The sequence below is a fragment of the Apodemus sylvaticus genome, chromosome 8 (genome assembly GCF_947179515.1).
Source record: "Apodemus sylvaticus chromosome 8, mApoSyl1.1, whole genome shotgun sequence".
NCBI classification, from domain to species: Eukaryota; Metazoa; Chordata; class Mammalia; order Rodentia; family Muridae; genus Apodemus; species Apodemus sylvaticus.
In genome coordinates this window covers 63,739,130-63,755,106 of record NC_067479.1, presented here as the reverse complement: position 1 = coordinate 63,755,106, position 15,977 = coordinate 63,739,130, and the positions used below count along the sequence as shown (strand labels likewise).

Here is a 15,977-nt window from a genome sequence, read left to right as displayed (position 1 = left end):
TTTTATCTTGGCATGATATTCTCATGAAAACTTGTGTTCTGCAATAGGGATTCTCTTCTTTCCCATTCACTCTAAAAACTTAAGTAGATCCTATAGGGTTAAATGTCATAAGTTGTCAAAGTACCTTTTTTCTTCAGAACTTCAATGCTATAAACATATTATCTATTTGTCTTGTTAGCACTCTAAAAGACAAAACAAAACAAAAAACCCATTATTGTCAGTATTAGATTTACTGAAAACAAATTTAAAAAAATTTACATAGGTTGATGAGAAAATTCCAGTGTTTTCTTTTCCACTCTTTTTCTTCAAAATATTTATTTCAACTCATCATTAACAACTAAGTAGTTTGCTGTCTCCCACTGAAAGAACATTGTAATTCAAATCCATTCAGTGCTCTCATTTATAGTTTGTTAGTGAAACTCAAATACTCTGCACCTATTTTAATGATATAGCACCATTAATAACATTTTCACTCATTTAAAGCCATGTTTACTAACAGAGTCTTAGCACCCCCCAAAAAACTGGCAAAGACAAGTTTCACACATTCAAATTGCCTGAACAAGTAATTGATACATACAGCTTAAAGCTTTTTTTTTTCAAATGAAGGTCTTGATAGTTTTAAAATTACGCTAAAAAAAAAAAGTAGGTAGAAACATGTTTGACTGTGCAGAAAACACTCAAGGTCACAAGATGCCCATTTTGTTCTTGCTACAACAGGAAAGAGGCAACCAAGCTGATTTCTAGCTAAATTTTGCCTAGAATTTTCTTAAGGGAAAGTTGGAAACTTTATTATAAAAGATGGGAAAGTTATCAAGTGACAGGAAAATCAGGGGGTCAATAAAGATGAAGATGCCTAAACAGAAGTGAGAATCAATAAGTTTGTGGACTCTATATTGACTTATGTAATTATATTTAGAGCCCCTCAAAATAAGAAAATTACACGGATGAGAGTGAGTGGGTGGGGGGGAGATCCAGCCAGAGGTGAGACACTGCCATTTTGATGGGGGGGAGGGGGGTGTCTAACTACACAATGAGGTCATCCTATCTCCCGGAAGTGACAAGTAATCACCTGCTTTTTACTAGCTCCTCCCCTTCCCTCAGAGGTCCCGCCCCTCTGCCCGCAGCCGGGAGGGTGTTAGGGGGCGTTTCTCCCAGAGCAAAGCTGAGAGCTGCGACGCAGAGGAAGGGGACCCCAAAACGTCTGGCACTGCCTCCTCCAGGGAACACTTTGGACCGTCTCACTCAACCCAGCGGGATTCTGAAACGCCGAGGGGTCAACCTGATGGGTTTCGGGGTCAACGGAAGAGGGGAAGGGGAGCCCTGGCGGGGAGAACCCCCCGGCCCCCCCGCCCAGCAGCTGAGGCACAGGAGGGCGGCCATCTTGGCCGGTAGGGTAGGGCCAGGAGGCTGCGGGCGTCGTGCGATTGGGGGGCTCGCCCGGAAGTGACGCCGCCCGCCCGGAAGCGGAGGGGGTTCCCTGGCCCACTCCCCCCCGTTCGTCTGCTCCCCGCTTCCTCCCCGCCCCCCTTCCTCTCCATTCGTTCCCCCCCCTCCCCGGTCCCTGCCTTCTCCCCCCACCCGTCCCTCCCCCCCAACCTCCGGAGCTGGGAAGAGAGTCAAGATGGCGGCGAAATCCGATGGCGGTGGCGTGGGGGTGGGCTTCGCCCAGCTGCACAACCTGGACGAGGCGGTGGGCAGCGGCGAGGAGGACGGGGAGCCCGGGGGAGGCGGCTGCGGCGGCGGCGACGGCAGCGAGCCCGGCGAGAGCAGCTCGCTGCACATCTGCCACTGCTGCAACACCTCCTCGTGCTACTGGGGCTGCCGCTCCGCCTGCCTGCGCTCGCTGCTGGGCAAGAAGCCGCGCCGCAGCGCCGCCGCCGCCGACGGGGGGGACCAGCCGCTGCAGCCGCCCGGGGCCGCCGGCCGCCACCCCCCGACGCCCTCGGCCGGCCGACCGCAGCCCGCGTCGCCGCAGGTGGAGCGGCCGTGGCTTGACTGCCTGTGGATCGTGCTAGCGCTGCTGGTGTTCTTCGGGGACGTGGGTACCGACCTGTGGCTGGCCCTCGACTACTACCGCAAGGGGGACTACGGCTGCTTCGGGCTGACCCTGTTCTTCGTGCTGGTGCCGTCGCTGCTGGTGCAGAGCCTGAGCTTTCGCTGGTTCGTGCAGGACTACACGGGCGGCGGGCTAGGCGCCGTGGAGGGGCTCAGCAGTCGGGGACCCCCAATGATGGGGGCCGGCTACGGCCACGGCGCGGCCCGCGGCGGCCCGGGTGCGGGGGGCTCGGCCACCCCGGGGGCGCAGCGTCTGTGCCGACTCTCCGTGTGGATCTGGCAGTCGGTCATCCACCTGCTGCAGATGGGGCAGGTGTGGAGGTAAGAGCACTGCGGGGTGGGGGGCTGGGGGCCGGGGCTGCGGCCGCGCGCGGGCCCCTCGGACGGTCTGAGCTAGGTTGAGCCTTGCGCTGTCTTAGCATCTCGCGACGGTCAATAGGTTGCCTGGCCACGCCTTTTGGCCCGGGGGAGGCCCTAGGTCCCGATGTTTGTCCATCTCCGTCCCTGGGTTGCACTTGGAGGAGACCCTGCCTCCACACTCCCGCCTCTCCTCTGCAGACCTCCATCCTGGTTGCCCCCCTTCCCGCTGTGTCCCAAGGTAACTGGCGCTCGTTTGTATCCAGGAGGAGACCTGGCCTCCTTCAGCCGTTGCACTTGGCCTTGCCCCCTACCCCTATTCCCTCCGAGGGACATTACCCCCCCCCCCCCGCCCCCATTTTCTCTCTGCAGTGGCCGGTGTGGGGCCCTGTGGAAAAACCCTAGCTGCCTCTCCTTAAAGCACTCCTTCCTCTCACGCCCCTCCTCCTCCTGCAGCCCCAGCCCCTGCAAACACCTCTGCTCCACACCGCTGCCCTCCTTGAAAGAAAAAATGACTTTTTTCTTTCCAGAATAGATGTGCCCTTTTCGCAGTGACAGGGAAAAAATGAGATGGTATCTAATGGCAGCAAGCGTTTGATGTTAACTCTCACCTCTGGAAAATCACTGAGCCACTCGAGCACCTATTCTGTTTTTAATGGCCAGGCCTCTGTGTGGATTCTGTTTACATCCAAGATGCAAGCTTGGCCTCAAGGCCCTTTTTCCTCCTGTGAAGTCCTGGTGTGTCAGGTTGATCTCTCAAAACCACTTGCCAAGGAACCTTAATTGTCTACCTCACTGTCTAACCACCTCTGCTTCACTGACTGTCTACCCCACCTTCTGCCTCATTAACTGTCCTCCTCACTGTCCACCTCACTGACTGACTGCTTCACTGTTTACATCATGGCCTCTCTGACTAAGTTAACTCTTTACCTCACTGACTACCTTCCTTGTCTACCTTACTACCTCACTGGCTACCCCACTGCCTGGATACCCAGACTCATATATGCCTTCCTACATGGTCTGCCTCCCTGACTATCTTTCCCCTCATTGACAGGGTACCTCACCAGCTGTACCCCACTGTCCCCCTCACTGTCTGCTCCATGACTGGGTACCGCTCTGGCTACTTGACTGTTTACCTTTCCTACTACCTGGCTACCTCACTAGCTCACCAGCTGGATTTCTTCTCCGTCTGACTACACTGTTTCCTTCCCTAGCTCCATCATTAGCTCACTCCATCTTCTCTGTTTATCTCCCTGTCTTCTTCATCGTTTACCTCACCGATTACCTTCAGTGCTTACCTAACTGCCTGACTGCTGTTTATGCTACTCTCTGTCTGCTGTCAGTGTCTACCACTTATTATCTGTCTCTCTGTACTTACGGGATACCTCACTATGACTGCCTCACTAAACCGATTACCTTCTCTGCTCACTGTCTCGCTCTCTGCCTCACTGATTACCATTGGCTGTTCTCACCGACTGTCTCTCTGTTTACCTCAGTGCTTCCTACCTCACTGTCTGCTTGAATGTCTGCTGATTGTCTCACTGTCTCCAGACTGCCTGCCTGACTACTTTAACTGGCTACCTCACTGGCTACCCTCAGAAACCATTGAAACCTTAGTCACTCTGTGCCCTCCGTCTTAAACCTGCTTCAGTGTGTTCTGGATCCAATGACTTTGCTAGTGACAGCATTTGCAAGGGAAACAAATTTTTTTTTTTTTTTTAGTAGAGCCTACACAGGGATGAATCCTTTCAGTGCATTTCCTCTGAGGAGACTGCCCTAGACTGTCTGCTATGCCAAATAGATTTTAGGCCTCAGCATCTCAGCTAATAAAGCTGTGCTCTGGTTAGATGTAAGAAAGTTTGTGTTTTGAATGTTTTCTTCATATCTCTATTCTGAATCTTCAGAACATCTTAGAAAGCATGGGATTGAATTTAAACATTGTCCCACAGTTGACATGCAAAGTCAGAAAGAAGTGAGAGTGGGTCTTGATTTTTCTGCTCTTGATCCCATGGTTGTTGACTAGTGTTCCTAGGTTCAGCCCAGTGACCATTACTCCGGCTGCATTTGTTTGCAGATAACTTGTTTCTTGCTGATAAAAAATTTATGAACAGGAGGATAAATGTTTAGTTATGAGCATAGCTGAAGCCAAAAGAACATTTTCAAAATAAATCTTAAAGTCTAAAATTTTAACCCTTTCCATAAATCCATTCTGAATCTAAGTGGCTTTGGTATTGAGAATACAGGTTTTCAGTCTGTTGGGGCTGGTATGAACAGTGAGGAGACAGGCAAAAAGTATAGAAGGATCTTGAGCTGTTAGTAGGGGTTTTATGCAGCATGTATTTAATAACTAGGCATCTCTTTGAACAAGCTGAAGTCACTGTCTCCCTGTCTGTCCTGCATGTGAATGTGGGCAGTGAGGATGTTAGTGTCATGTTAAATTTTCTGAGAGAATTCTAATGTGACCATCCCATTAGTTGGAAGTGAGCTCTTGTGACCAGTGGAGGTAAAGTTCAGCTTCAGACAGTCTTAGTGTCTGTATAATCCTCCCTCCCATTTAGCCAAACTTAATTGTGATTTGCAAAGCTAAGTCCACGTTTTCGGACAAACTAGGAAGTGTAGATTTAGCTTTTAGACTTTAAATGGGATGCACTGTTTGCCCCCTCCACCTTCATTTAACTTTCTAGTCTTCATTGCAAAGAAATTACGGATGATGCCTGTGTTTTTAGTATGTCTAACTTTCAGATTGGAATTTATCTTTATGTAACTCACAGAGTTAAAATATTAAAAGACAGTCTAATTGAGCAGGGCTGTTTCAGCTTTATTGCTGCATTTCAAAGGCAGTATTTACTGAGGAAGGATTTCATTTTTTATTTTTGGACTGACTTTGCTTGGAACGCTCTGAGAACAAGGCCTGCTCATTAATACCTGCTAGGCATGTTGCTTGCATTGAAACCATTCGCACGGAAGAGCCTGTGAGAAAGGTTTTCAGTCTTTCTTATTTTCACTTCTTGGCAAACGGTTGCTTGTCAACATATATAAGCACACATTGACTCAGTCCTTTACTGCAGGTCTTTGGGGGTCTAGTTATTTCCTATATCACATTTGTGACCTAGATTGTGCTATTTCATGTGGTCACATAGCATCCAGGTTAAGGTTAGGAAATCCATCATTTGATTTGGGCCATGTTTCTAAGAAAAGATGTAAGTGAAGTTGTACATTGTCAAAATCAATTCCATTAAACATTGAATAGTTGCTTCTTCCTTTCTTTTTTTTTTCTTCCTGTTTTAAAATGTAAAATGCAAGGAGTTTGCTTGGAGAGAGTATGGTGTCTATTTAAGAATATGCAGTTTCTCCTTGTGTTGTTTTTCCTGTCAAGATGGCACACACTTGACATCTCTGTCATGCCAAGCCCAGGTTGGAGCAAGGAAAAGTTGCTGTGTCTTAGTTAGGATTACTATTGCTGTGATGAGACTTGGGGAGGAAAGGCTTACATGTGCTGAATGATAGGTAGTCAGTCCATCGAGGGAAGCCAGGGTAGGAACCTGGGGGTAGGAGCTAGTGAAGGAAGAGGCTGTGGAAGAGTGCTGCTGATTTTCTTTCTCAGGCCTCTTGCTTGCTTGCTTTTTTTTTTTTTTTTCTTCTTTTTTGAGACAGGGTTTCTCTGTAACAGCCCTTGGCTGTCCTGGAACTTACTTTGTAGACCAGGCTGACTTTGAATTCTCAGAGATCTTCCTGCTTCTGCCTCCCAAGTACTGGAATTAAAGGCGTGAGCCACCATGCCCAGCCTCAGCCTCCTTTCTTATAGCATCCAGGACCACAGCACCGGGGTGACACTATCCACAGCTAGCTGGGTTTTCCCACATCACAAATTAAGAAAATCCCCTGTAGGCTTGCTTGCCACCTTGATAGCCAATCAAGGCAGTTTCTCATTCGAGGCTCCCTGCTCTCATATGACTATAGCTTATTTCGAGTTGACATAAAATTACCCAGCCCAAACTGGGTTTGACATGATTTGATATGGTGGACCTGCTTCTAGGGCACATCAGAGTGTGATTGAGGTCTATTTAGTGCAAGCTTTCCTGGCACTAATTGCTGAGCATGTAGCTTCCAGTGTAGCTCTGTGTGTGCAGTTCTTCAGGTGCTTCTCCCCAGGGATAATGGGTGTATGAGTCAGTCCTAGGGACAAGTCATTTCAGACTCTACTTCAGTCCAGCAAAGCCGTGTTAGAAAGCGGGACAATTTTCTTGGAGGCTCTGGCACTCGGGACTGTGTGATTGAGTTTACTTGTCTGTTGGCTGTGCTGAAGTTTTTCCTCAGCATCTTGGTCTTTACATTTGGCTCCACCGTCAGAGAGTGCCCAGTTGGGGGTTGTCATAAAAAGGAGTTTAGACTTCATGTTAGTTTTGGAGGGACAAACAAAGGTGGATAAACATGCTTGGCATTGCCACAGTTCCTGGTTAGGATTGGAGAGGAAGGGTGTGTGATACTTGTTGTCTGCCAGGGTGAACACTGACTTGAAGTAACTGCTGAGATTGTGGAAGGAAGAGTGAGAAATAACTAGGATGAGAAACACATTGAATTCTGTCTTATATGTGTTTCATCCAATTTAAAACTTGTACCCATTTTACAGATGGAGTGGGGTGGGAGGGGTCATGTAACCTGTGCCACTGGTCTCCACTGGTGGAGAGAAGTTTTGGCACGATCTCAATAATGGCGAAGTTGGTCCCACTTTTCTTCCCTATGGGGCTCTTCTCCTTGAGTGAAGGCCATGGCAGCTGGTGTCTTTGCTTCCCTCTGAGAGTTTGCGCTTGTGACTAGCCAGAAGTGGGCTCGTGGTACCCTTGAGGCTCTGGGACCCCTTGGTAGATGAGCTGTAGCTCTCTGACACCCTGCCTCTTTAGTCTAATGCTTTAGACTTCTTTGGAGTTGAGGGAGAGTGGCAAGTCTTGTAACTGATGAAGACATAAGATGTGTCACACAGTTGGGACCACCAGTGGGCTTGTCTTAAGAACATTATTTTCAGCAGGCTCCCCACTCTTGGACTCTTTTTCAGGGTAGTATCTTCTTGGCTTGAGAATATGCCAGGCTTGACCTACTGAACCACCATTCATACCTGTGGTTCTATACAAGCTGTCTCCTTTTCTTTTCTTTGTCAATCTGTTTGGGATGCCTCAGGGTTACAAAGTAACAAACTACTTACTTGCCAACCTGAGCTATTCATCAAGCTCACCCCCAAAGTCAGATTTTTAGATCCATCTTGGGAAATTTTGATTCATAAGTTCTGAAATTGGGATGGCCCCAAGAAAAGTATTAGGGACTGGAGAGATGGCTCATCTGTTGAGAGTACTTGCTGCTTTTCCAGAGGATCTGAGTTCAGTTTCTAGAACCTATGTCAAGTGGCTCACAACCTCCTGTAACATACATGCAGACAAAACATCCATACACATAAAGTGAAAACAAAGTTTTTCTGAGACAAGTCATATTATGTAACCTTGGTTGAACTGCAACTCACTATGTAGACTAGGCTGGTCTCAAATTCAATGGAGAGCCATTTCCCCCTGCTTTTTGAGTGATTGATTAAAGGTATGTGTTATGATTGGTGTAACAAATCTTAAAAGAAAGAACCTAAATATCCTCAAAGTCTAGACTTCCAGCAAGTTCCCTGAGCTGTTCTTAGGGTAAAAATGAGAAGATAATTGTATCATCTGATTCATGCAGTATTTTCACAATAGTTTTCAAGAGAAAGGGGTAAATTCTAGATAATTTAGGATTGTTTTTTGTAAACTTAAGCCCTACAAATTAGGTTTATTCAGGTAGCATTATGAAAGGGACTCTATGGATGGTTTTAGGAGGTTTTACAAAGATTTATTACTACATATTTTTTTGTGTATTAATGTTTTCCCTGTGTGTTATGTGTGTGCACTGCATGCTTGTACAGAGGCCAGAAGAGAGTGCCAGAACCGCTGGAACTGGAGTTACAGGGAAGGTTGTAAGTCACTATGTGGTGCTGGGAACTGAACCTCAGGTCTTCAGCAAGAGAAGTCAGTGCTCTTTAGCATTGAAGTACTTCTTCAGCCTCTGTAGGAGATTTATAATAGAACTTTGGTATTTTAACAGTAGTTGGCTAGGGTTTTTTTAAACCTTGAATGGGGTTGATGAAAACATTAGTTATGTAGTAATGAAATAATTGCTGGGGCCTTATAGTGTGCTTGAAATTCTGAATGTTATTGTGGAGACAGTTGACACTCAAATGCAGTAAAATTATTCTGTTGACTCAGAATTTTCTTTGGAGTTTTGAAATAAGTCAGGATCTTTATTTGAACACTATGGTGATTCTCATTCTGAAAAACCACAAACTACAAATATAAGGACTGTGGGGAAAAAGAGCAAACAGATTACCTAAAACTGTTAGGTTTGTAATTAGACCAGTAATAAAAATCGTGAAGCTCAGATACATATAATAGTAAGGCTAACTTTCTGTAGACCTTTCTTCCAGTTGCATGCCTTAGTGATTCTAGGTCTTCATTAATTCTCACACGTAGAATCCTTTTTAAAAAATTAAAACTCCCCCCCCCCCCTCTCTCTCTGTGTGTGTGTGTGTGTTTGTTTTCTCACATGATGTATGGGAAGGTGTGCACATGCTACAGCATGCACACAGAGGTCAGAAAATAAGTGTTGGGACTTGGTTCTCTTCTTTCATCATTTGAATTCTGGGGATTGAGCACAGGTTGCAAGGCTTGGTAGCAAGTACCTCTATCAGCAGAGCCATCTTGCTGGCCCGGCAGAGGAAATTATTTGATAAGATTCTCAGCAGGGGCTGGAGAGATGGCTCAACGGTTAAGAGCGCTGACTGCTCTTCCAAAGGTCCTGAGTTCAATTCCCAGCAACCACATGGTAGCTCACACCATTGTAGGGGAATCTGTTGCCCTCTTCTGGTTGGTCTGAAGACAGCTACGCTACAGTGTACTCATATAAATAAAATAAATCTTTTAATTAAAAAAAAAGATTCTCAGCATATTTTTGGAAAGTAGTCTTCCTCTTAGCCATCTTTCTCATAATTTGCAAGAACATTGATGGCTGCAGAACATGCTAAGAAGAATGGGTTTCAGACAATGCCACTTCCCCATGTACTGCTGTTCCTGCCTTGCAGTCACACACGGAGGAACCTGTGGAACAGAAGTGTGTACTGTGACATATTTGAATTGAGAGATGTCGCAGTTCTACTGTACTGTACTAGCTTGGGAGACATGGTTTAGTGTTTCACGGCTAAATGGAAGTGATTTCTCTTTGAATGCTTAGTTGGTCCTTGCATACTGTAAGGGAGCAAAGGGGTCTGGCTTAGCCCCTGTTAGTGTCTGCTTCTTTGACACTTCTCGCCACTGGGTGAAAAGTCATCTGTTGAATAGTGCGCCTGGAGCCTGGGGTGGCTTGGGAATTGGCTTCATTTGTTATGTGGTTATAGCGAGGGTTTATATTAAAATTCATCTGAGCATACAGTAAACAAAAAGAGCAACAGTAGCCAGTTGTCAGGGAAAAGACTGATGGGTAGAATAAACAGACTGCTTTCTGCAATATAAACAATCTGTTTTCACGATTTTTTTTCTCCTTTCTCTTTTTTTTGAAGGATGAGTAGAACTTCCAAATCAGGAAGTTACTTAAGTGGGAGACAGCAGATCTGCCTGTATATTAATCATTCTTAGTTTCTGCACTGAGGAAGACAAAACCTTAGCAGCTTAACACAACAGGAATGCATGGCCTGCTGCTGTGGACCTGGCTGCAGGCGGTCTTGACTGGTGGTACCCTTGACATTTCTCTGGCACTCGGGCCCCTCAGCCTGCAGAACATCCAGTCATAGATAGGTGTGATGGTTCATATATGATTGGCCCAGGGAGTGACCCTTTTAGGAGGTGTGGCCTTGTTGGAGCAGGTGTGTCACTGTGGGTGTGGGCTTATGACCCTCACTCTAGTTGCCTGGAAGTCAGTCTTCTACTAGCAGCCTTCAGATGAAGATATAGAACTCTCAGCTCCTCCTGCACCATTTCTGCCTGGATGCTGCCATGTTTCTGCCTTGATGACAATGGATTGAACCTCTGAGCCTGTAAGCCAGCCCCAATTAAATGTTGTCTTTTATAAAACTTGCATTAGTCATGGTGTCTGTTCATAGCAGTAAAACCCTAACTAAGACAATAGGAGAGAGTAGGCCTGTTTCTTCAGCCTCTGGTTTGTGACACATATTACTTCCATGTAGAAACCAGGCTCACAGATGAACCCAGTGCATATGCCTAGGTCAAGAATGGCTAGCACACCATGCCAAAAAGAGTTTGCATTTTGGCAGAATGAGGCCAAGAAAGAAATAACTATATTTAAACAATCTATTCTTCAGATTACCTTGGCAAATACATGTTTATGAGAGAGAGGGGGTGGATACGGTCAATGTATATTGTAGGAGATTGGCAAAGAATTAATAAAAATGGCAATAGTCTTACGAGTATAGGAGGTTACTGCCTTTTGTGGTTGTTTTAAAGTTTCATTTTGGTTACTGCATGTTTGGGTGTGCATGCACTATGATGTGCCTGTAGAGATCAGAGAACAACCTTTAGGATTTGGTTTTTTTCTTTCCATTGTGGGACCTAGGGGTTGACTTCAGGTCATCAGGCTTTCATGGCAGGCACTGTTACCTGCTGAGCCATGTCACCTGTCTGCTGTTTTCTGAGACAAGGTCTGCTGTGCAACCAAGCTGGCTTCAGACTCGTGGACAGTTTTCCTGATTCTGCCTCCTGAATGCTGGGATTATAGTCCTGCTCCACCACACTTGGCTCTGCAATTGCCTTTTATATTTTTGTTTCTTGCTTTAAGTTCAAGGATCAACAAAATTTCCCTAAAACAAAATATTTCAGAAGTTGGGGGGCCTGTTGATCATCCATTGTGAAGTTCCCTTTAAAAATGTATAGCTGCCCTTGCCTGTTGGGTCTGAAAAATAATTAACTATTAAAATTTTAAAACTAAGAGCTATGTTTAATGATTTGAAGCCTGAACCATACTAAATATACCTAAATTAAAATATACTGAGACATCCTGCTTCTCATCTTGACATGTTTGTTTATCTTATTGATTGATTGATTGATTGGTTCCCTGGAACTCACCAAGTAGGCATGACCTAGGTATGTACACTGGGTTCATCTCTTAGCCTGGTTTCTCTGTGGAAGTAATATGTGTCACAAACCAGAGGCTGAAGAAACAGGCCCACTCTCTCTTACCTGTGGCTGGATGTTCTGCAGGCTGAGGGGCCCAAGTGCCAGAGAAATGTCGAGGGCACCACCAGTCTAGACCGCCTGCAGCCAGGACCACAGCAGTAGCCCGTGAGCTTCAGACTCCCACTGTCTCCTCCTCAGGGCTAGACTCACAAGTGTGTGCCACCAGGCTTGACTTTCCTCCTTGGGGGCTCTGGGAATCAAACTCGGGTCCCCATGCCTGCTGTGCGTTTAACTGACTAGGCTGTCTTCCCAGTCCTCGTGATGCTTCATTGTAAAAATGTCTTTCACAAAGTTATGGCCCTACTCCTAGACTTGTCAGTGTTTCAAGTTTTGAAACATAGTTCATCTGGTTTAGAAAAGGTTGTGTTCTGAATTTTAACCACAGCTAATGTCACTTTAATTTTCTTCATTCTGTGGGACTTTAATTGGACCCAAGCTCTTCAAAGTGCTTTTATTTCTGTCTGCTAATATTATAGATCACCAAATACATTATCTAGAAAAAATTATAAATTGTAAAATTATAGTTAGATTTGGAACTTTTTATATACTAAAATATACTGGACACTTTGATATTTGTGTTAGTAACTCTAGGATGGCTTAAAATTATCTGAAAAGTCCTTACAAAGGTGTTAATTATCTAAGTGTGACTTAGGTGTGAAACTAAACCTAGTGTGCTGTCGAGAAACAGGCCAGTATGTTTTAGAAGTTCATAGTCAAGTCCAAAAGATATTTAAAAAACAGGCACCTACCGTTCCAGAAAGGGAGTTTTAAACTACTGTTTAAAAGCACCCTCTCTACTAATTCTCTACTAATAATAGGTTACATTTTCTGTGATTCTTAAATGACCTTTAAAACTGGGTCCCTGACACATGAAAATAATAACTATATATTTATTTAGCAGCTATTTAATAACGAAAGTTCCTTTATGTAATATACCACCAATGAGCCCACACAGGCCTGTAGATGAAAATTCTTGTTTAGGAAATCAGTTTGTGACCTGTGTGATAATAAGACCTTCTCAGACATGAGGGTCAGCTACAGATCACACAGTGGGAGTAACAGATATATATCAGAACTTAGGAGACTGTGGTAAAATGTAAGGTAGGAAACAGTCAGTGTAGGGATTGGGGTCCTATAAAAAGTATTTTACAAGGTCTTGGTGTGACTGACACGCATTGGGGAGGGTGTAGGACAGAGCACCTCATTCCTAGGGATCAGAAGCTGAGACCCATTTTTGTGCTTTAGATGCAAATTACAGTGGGGGCAAGGTGCAGGCTTGTCTTATGCACATGAAAGAAAGATGGTTCATGAGAAGGGCCTTGCATTTGCTTGGCTGCTTGCTGGCACACAGAAGGGTGATGATGTGTTTTGGAAGAAAGTTGGAAGGCTCATTAGTCTTGTAGATGAAGGAAGTGTATGGAGCCAAGGAACCATGCATCACTTCTAGAGTGAAATAGTAGATTATTAGAATTTTAAAAAGGGTTTTGAGTTCTCACCCAGATTTGAAATGAGTATACATTATGAACAAACTCATTTTCTTTCTCTTTGTCTTAGAGAAGAGGAGAGGCTAAATCACCTTGCATGGATGAGACCTCTCTACTCTCCCACAGGGTAGATGTGTGGCATTTGAGAACGTGATAGGACCTCCTCTGCTTGCCTGGCATTCGTGGAATAGGGTCCAGAGAAGACCTGATGAACCTGCTGGAGACTTGAGCTGCCCTTGGAAGCACACTCAGGTCAGGGTGTCTGCTCAGTGGGCCGATATCACCCCCAAGACAATTAACAAGCAACCAAAGAAGACACTTTGTGTTCCTTGCAAGTTGCAGGCACTTTGTTCCTGTATCAAAGAAAAGAACAGAATACCTAATTATAATAATCTTCTAATAATTACAATATTTTGCATTCATTTTCTCTTAAAAATCTATTTGAGTAAGTACTAGCCTTCAGAAGATGTTGGAAAATAGTGTTTAGGCAGCTGGCAGCCCTGTGTTGGAGCATGTAGCACTCTGCTGCAGGAAGATTTAGTTGGTCATACTTTGATTTTTTTGCTGTTGATAATGTACTCCTCAGCAACTGTCTTGGAAAGGAATGCAGTACAGGCTCTTACACTTGTGAATATGTGGAGCATCGCTCGCCATCTGGGAGAAAAGCAAGTGCTGAATTCCCAAGAGTAGGGGTGCTGGAGACCCCACACCGTTCCTCCTCACCTTCTCTCATGTGAGGATGGCCGACAGCAGTTGTCATTTTGCTTCATCAGAGGTTTAACGATTGGGCTACAAGGGGAGCAGAGTTTACAGAAGGGACATTGCACTGTTTTCAAGCAGTGATATCTTAACTTTTTTAAGCGAGTAACTTTCATCATGCTTATTGACATGTGGTATTTTTATTTTATGTATTTGAATGCTTGCCTGCATGTATGTACGTGCACCATGTGCGTGCCTCAGAGTCGGCTCCCCCAGTGCTGGAGTTTACTGGCGGTCAGAAGCTGCCATGTGGGAGTTGAGAACGTAAGTCTGGTCTGCTGCAGAGGCAGCAGCTGCTCTTCACTGCTCGGCAGCTCTTGCCAAAACTTAGCATTTTTTTTAATGTGATGTGTTTTTTTATAATTGAGGAAAAAATACTGATAGTATAAGAATAAAAGAAGGAAGTCTTCTCTTATCGTGAAGAACCTCATGGTTAACTGCCATTGGCAGAAAGGAGTTATGAACCCCTTCTCTCATATTTTTTATAATGTGTGCTATCAAATAATTATATATCTGAATATTTTATAACATTTATCTATTTATTTATTTATTTATTTGGTTTTTTCGAGACAGGGTTTCTCTGTGTAGCCCTGGCTGTCCTGGAACTCACTCTGTAGACCAGGTTGGCCTTGAACTCAAGAAATCCGCCTGCCTCTGCCTCCCAAGTGCTGGGATTAAATGCCACCACTGCCCGGCGTACCACTTATTTTTAAAGTTTTAAAAATTTTATGTGTGGATGTTTTGCCTAGTTGTGGGTCTGTATACTACTTGTGTGCCCGGTGCCCAGGGAAGCCAGAAGAGGGCATTGGATCCTCGAAACTGGAGTTAACATGTTTGTAAGATGTCATGTGGGTGCTGGGTCCTCTGTAAGAGCAGTCAGTGCTCTTAACCACTGAGCCGTTGAATTCATCATTGCAATAGATTTGATTGTGAACATAATAAAGTCCCATAATTCATTGTCTTAGACCACAGCAGAGGTAAGGAGCTGGTAGAGTAAGTTGAAGAAAGGCATAGAGGGTTCATGGTCCACATGTGACGGGGCTTACAGCTTTATAGTTAGGCTCTTCCTGTGCAGGCCACAGATGCTTACTGCATATGTTAGCCCATTCCCAAGTAAACTGTTGGTATGCTAGTGACTTAAGTAGCGTTACAAGATTTTATATGACTGAGGAAATTCGTAGTTTGAAAGAGCTGCACTGGTTGTGGGCTGCTTGCTGAGTTCAGCCCTCTTTGGAAGCAGCATAGTTGCAATAAACGTTTCCCCATTAGCTATGTGCAAAACCATATTCACGAGGTCTTTGGAGTCTGTGTGCTTTCTGACATTGCTCATGCTGGCACCTGGAGACAGCCATAGAGAAAGAGAAGAGCTTCACAATTTAAAATAGATTATTGTGAACACTCTCCTGTGGTAAAGAAAAAGCAACAGTAAATAGCAAATATCAACAAACCCCCACCTCTTTGGCATTAGCTCCGTGGCCACAGATTTAGTTTGGAGGCAGGTGTGGGTTGTGGAGAATGCCCAGAACCACTGTGACAACCTGATGGCTTCTGTGAGGAGCTTGTGTTGAGGTGCTGTTACCGTGTGTGCATTGTCCCATCTCGGTCATTTAGAATCAACCGATCTGTTCTGTAGACCAATGTGCACTCTTTACGTACTGTGTTCAGTCCCTTTAACAAGAGCATCTGCCCTTGCTGTTGGGGGCAGAGTCTGCTGTGGCTGTGATCCATTTGGTCTATATGCTGTACAGTGCTCTTAGTCCTTATTTGTTGTCACTGAAGTTCTTCTGTCCACTATGGAACAAGGTTTGTTGAACTTCATATTTTCCCTGTAGTTTGGTTAATCCTTGCTTCTGATCAGTCTATTTTTTTCTTTCTTATTTTTGATGTTTTGTATCTTTGATGAATGGATTGATATTAATAAGATAATGTTCTCCATTTCACCTTCTATGGAATACTGATACTGAACGTAGATTTTAGAAATCACTTTAAAGTCTTAGCATACCAAAACCAGTAGCCTTCTTAGATACTTTCTGTTCCTCTTGGATGGACTTAGACCTCTCACGCCTTG

General features: G+C 44.9%; 1 protein-coding gene across 1 annotated transcript in view; it reads left to right on the top strand.

Annotated features, from left to right (window-relative positions):
• Nucleotides 1-1,567: 1,567 nt before the first annotated feature.
• Nucleotides 1,568-15,977, top strand: part of Xkr6 (XK related 6) — a 206,961-nt gene continuing 192,551 nt past the window's right edge. The window contains exon 1 of the mRNA XM_052191216.1: nt 1,568-2,376. Coding sequence (XP_052047176.1) covers nt 1,622-2,376 — 755 coding nt within the window. The 5' untranslated portion in view covers nt 1,568-1,621. The remainder of the gene's footprint in view (nt 2,377-15,977) is intronic.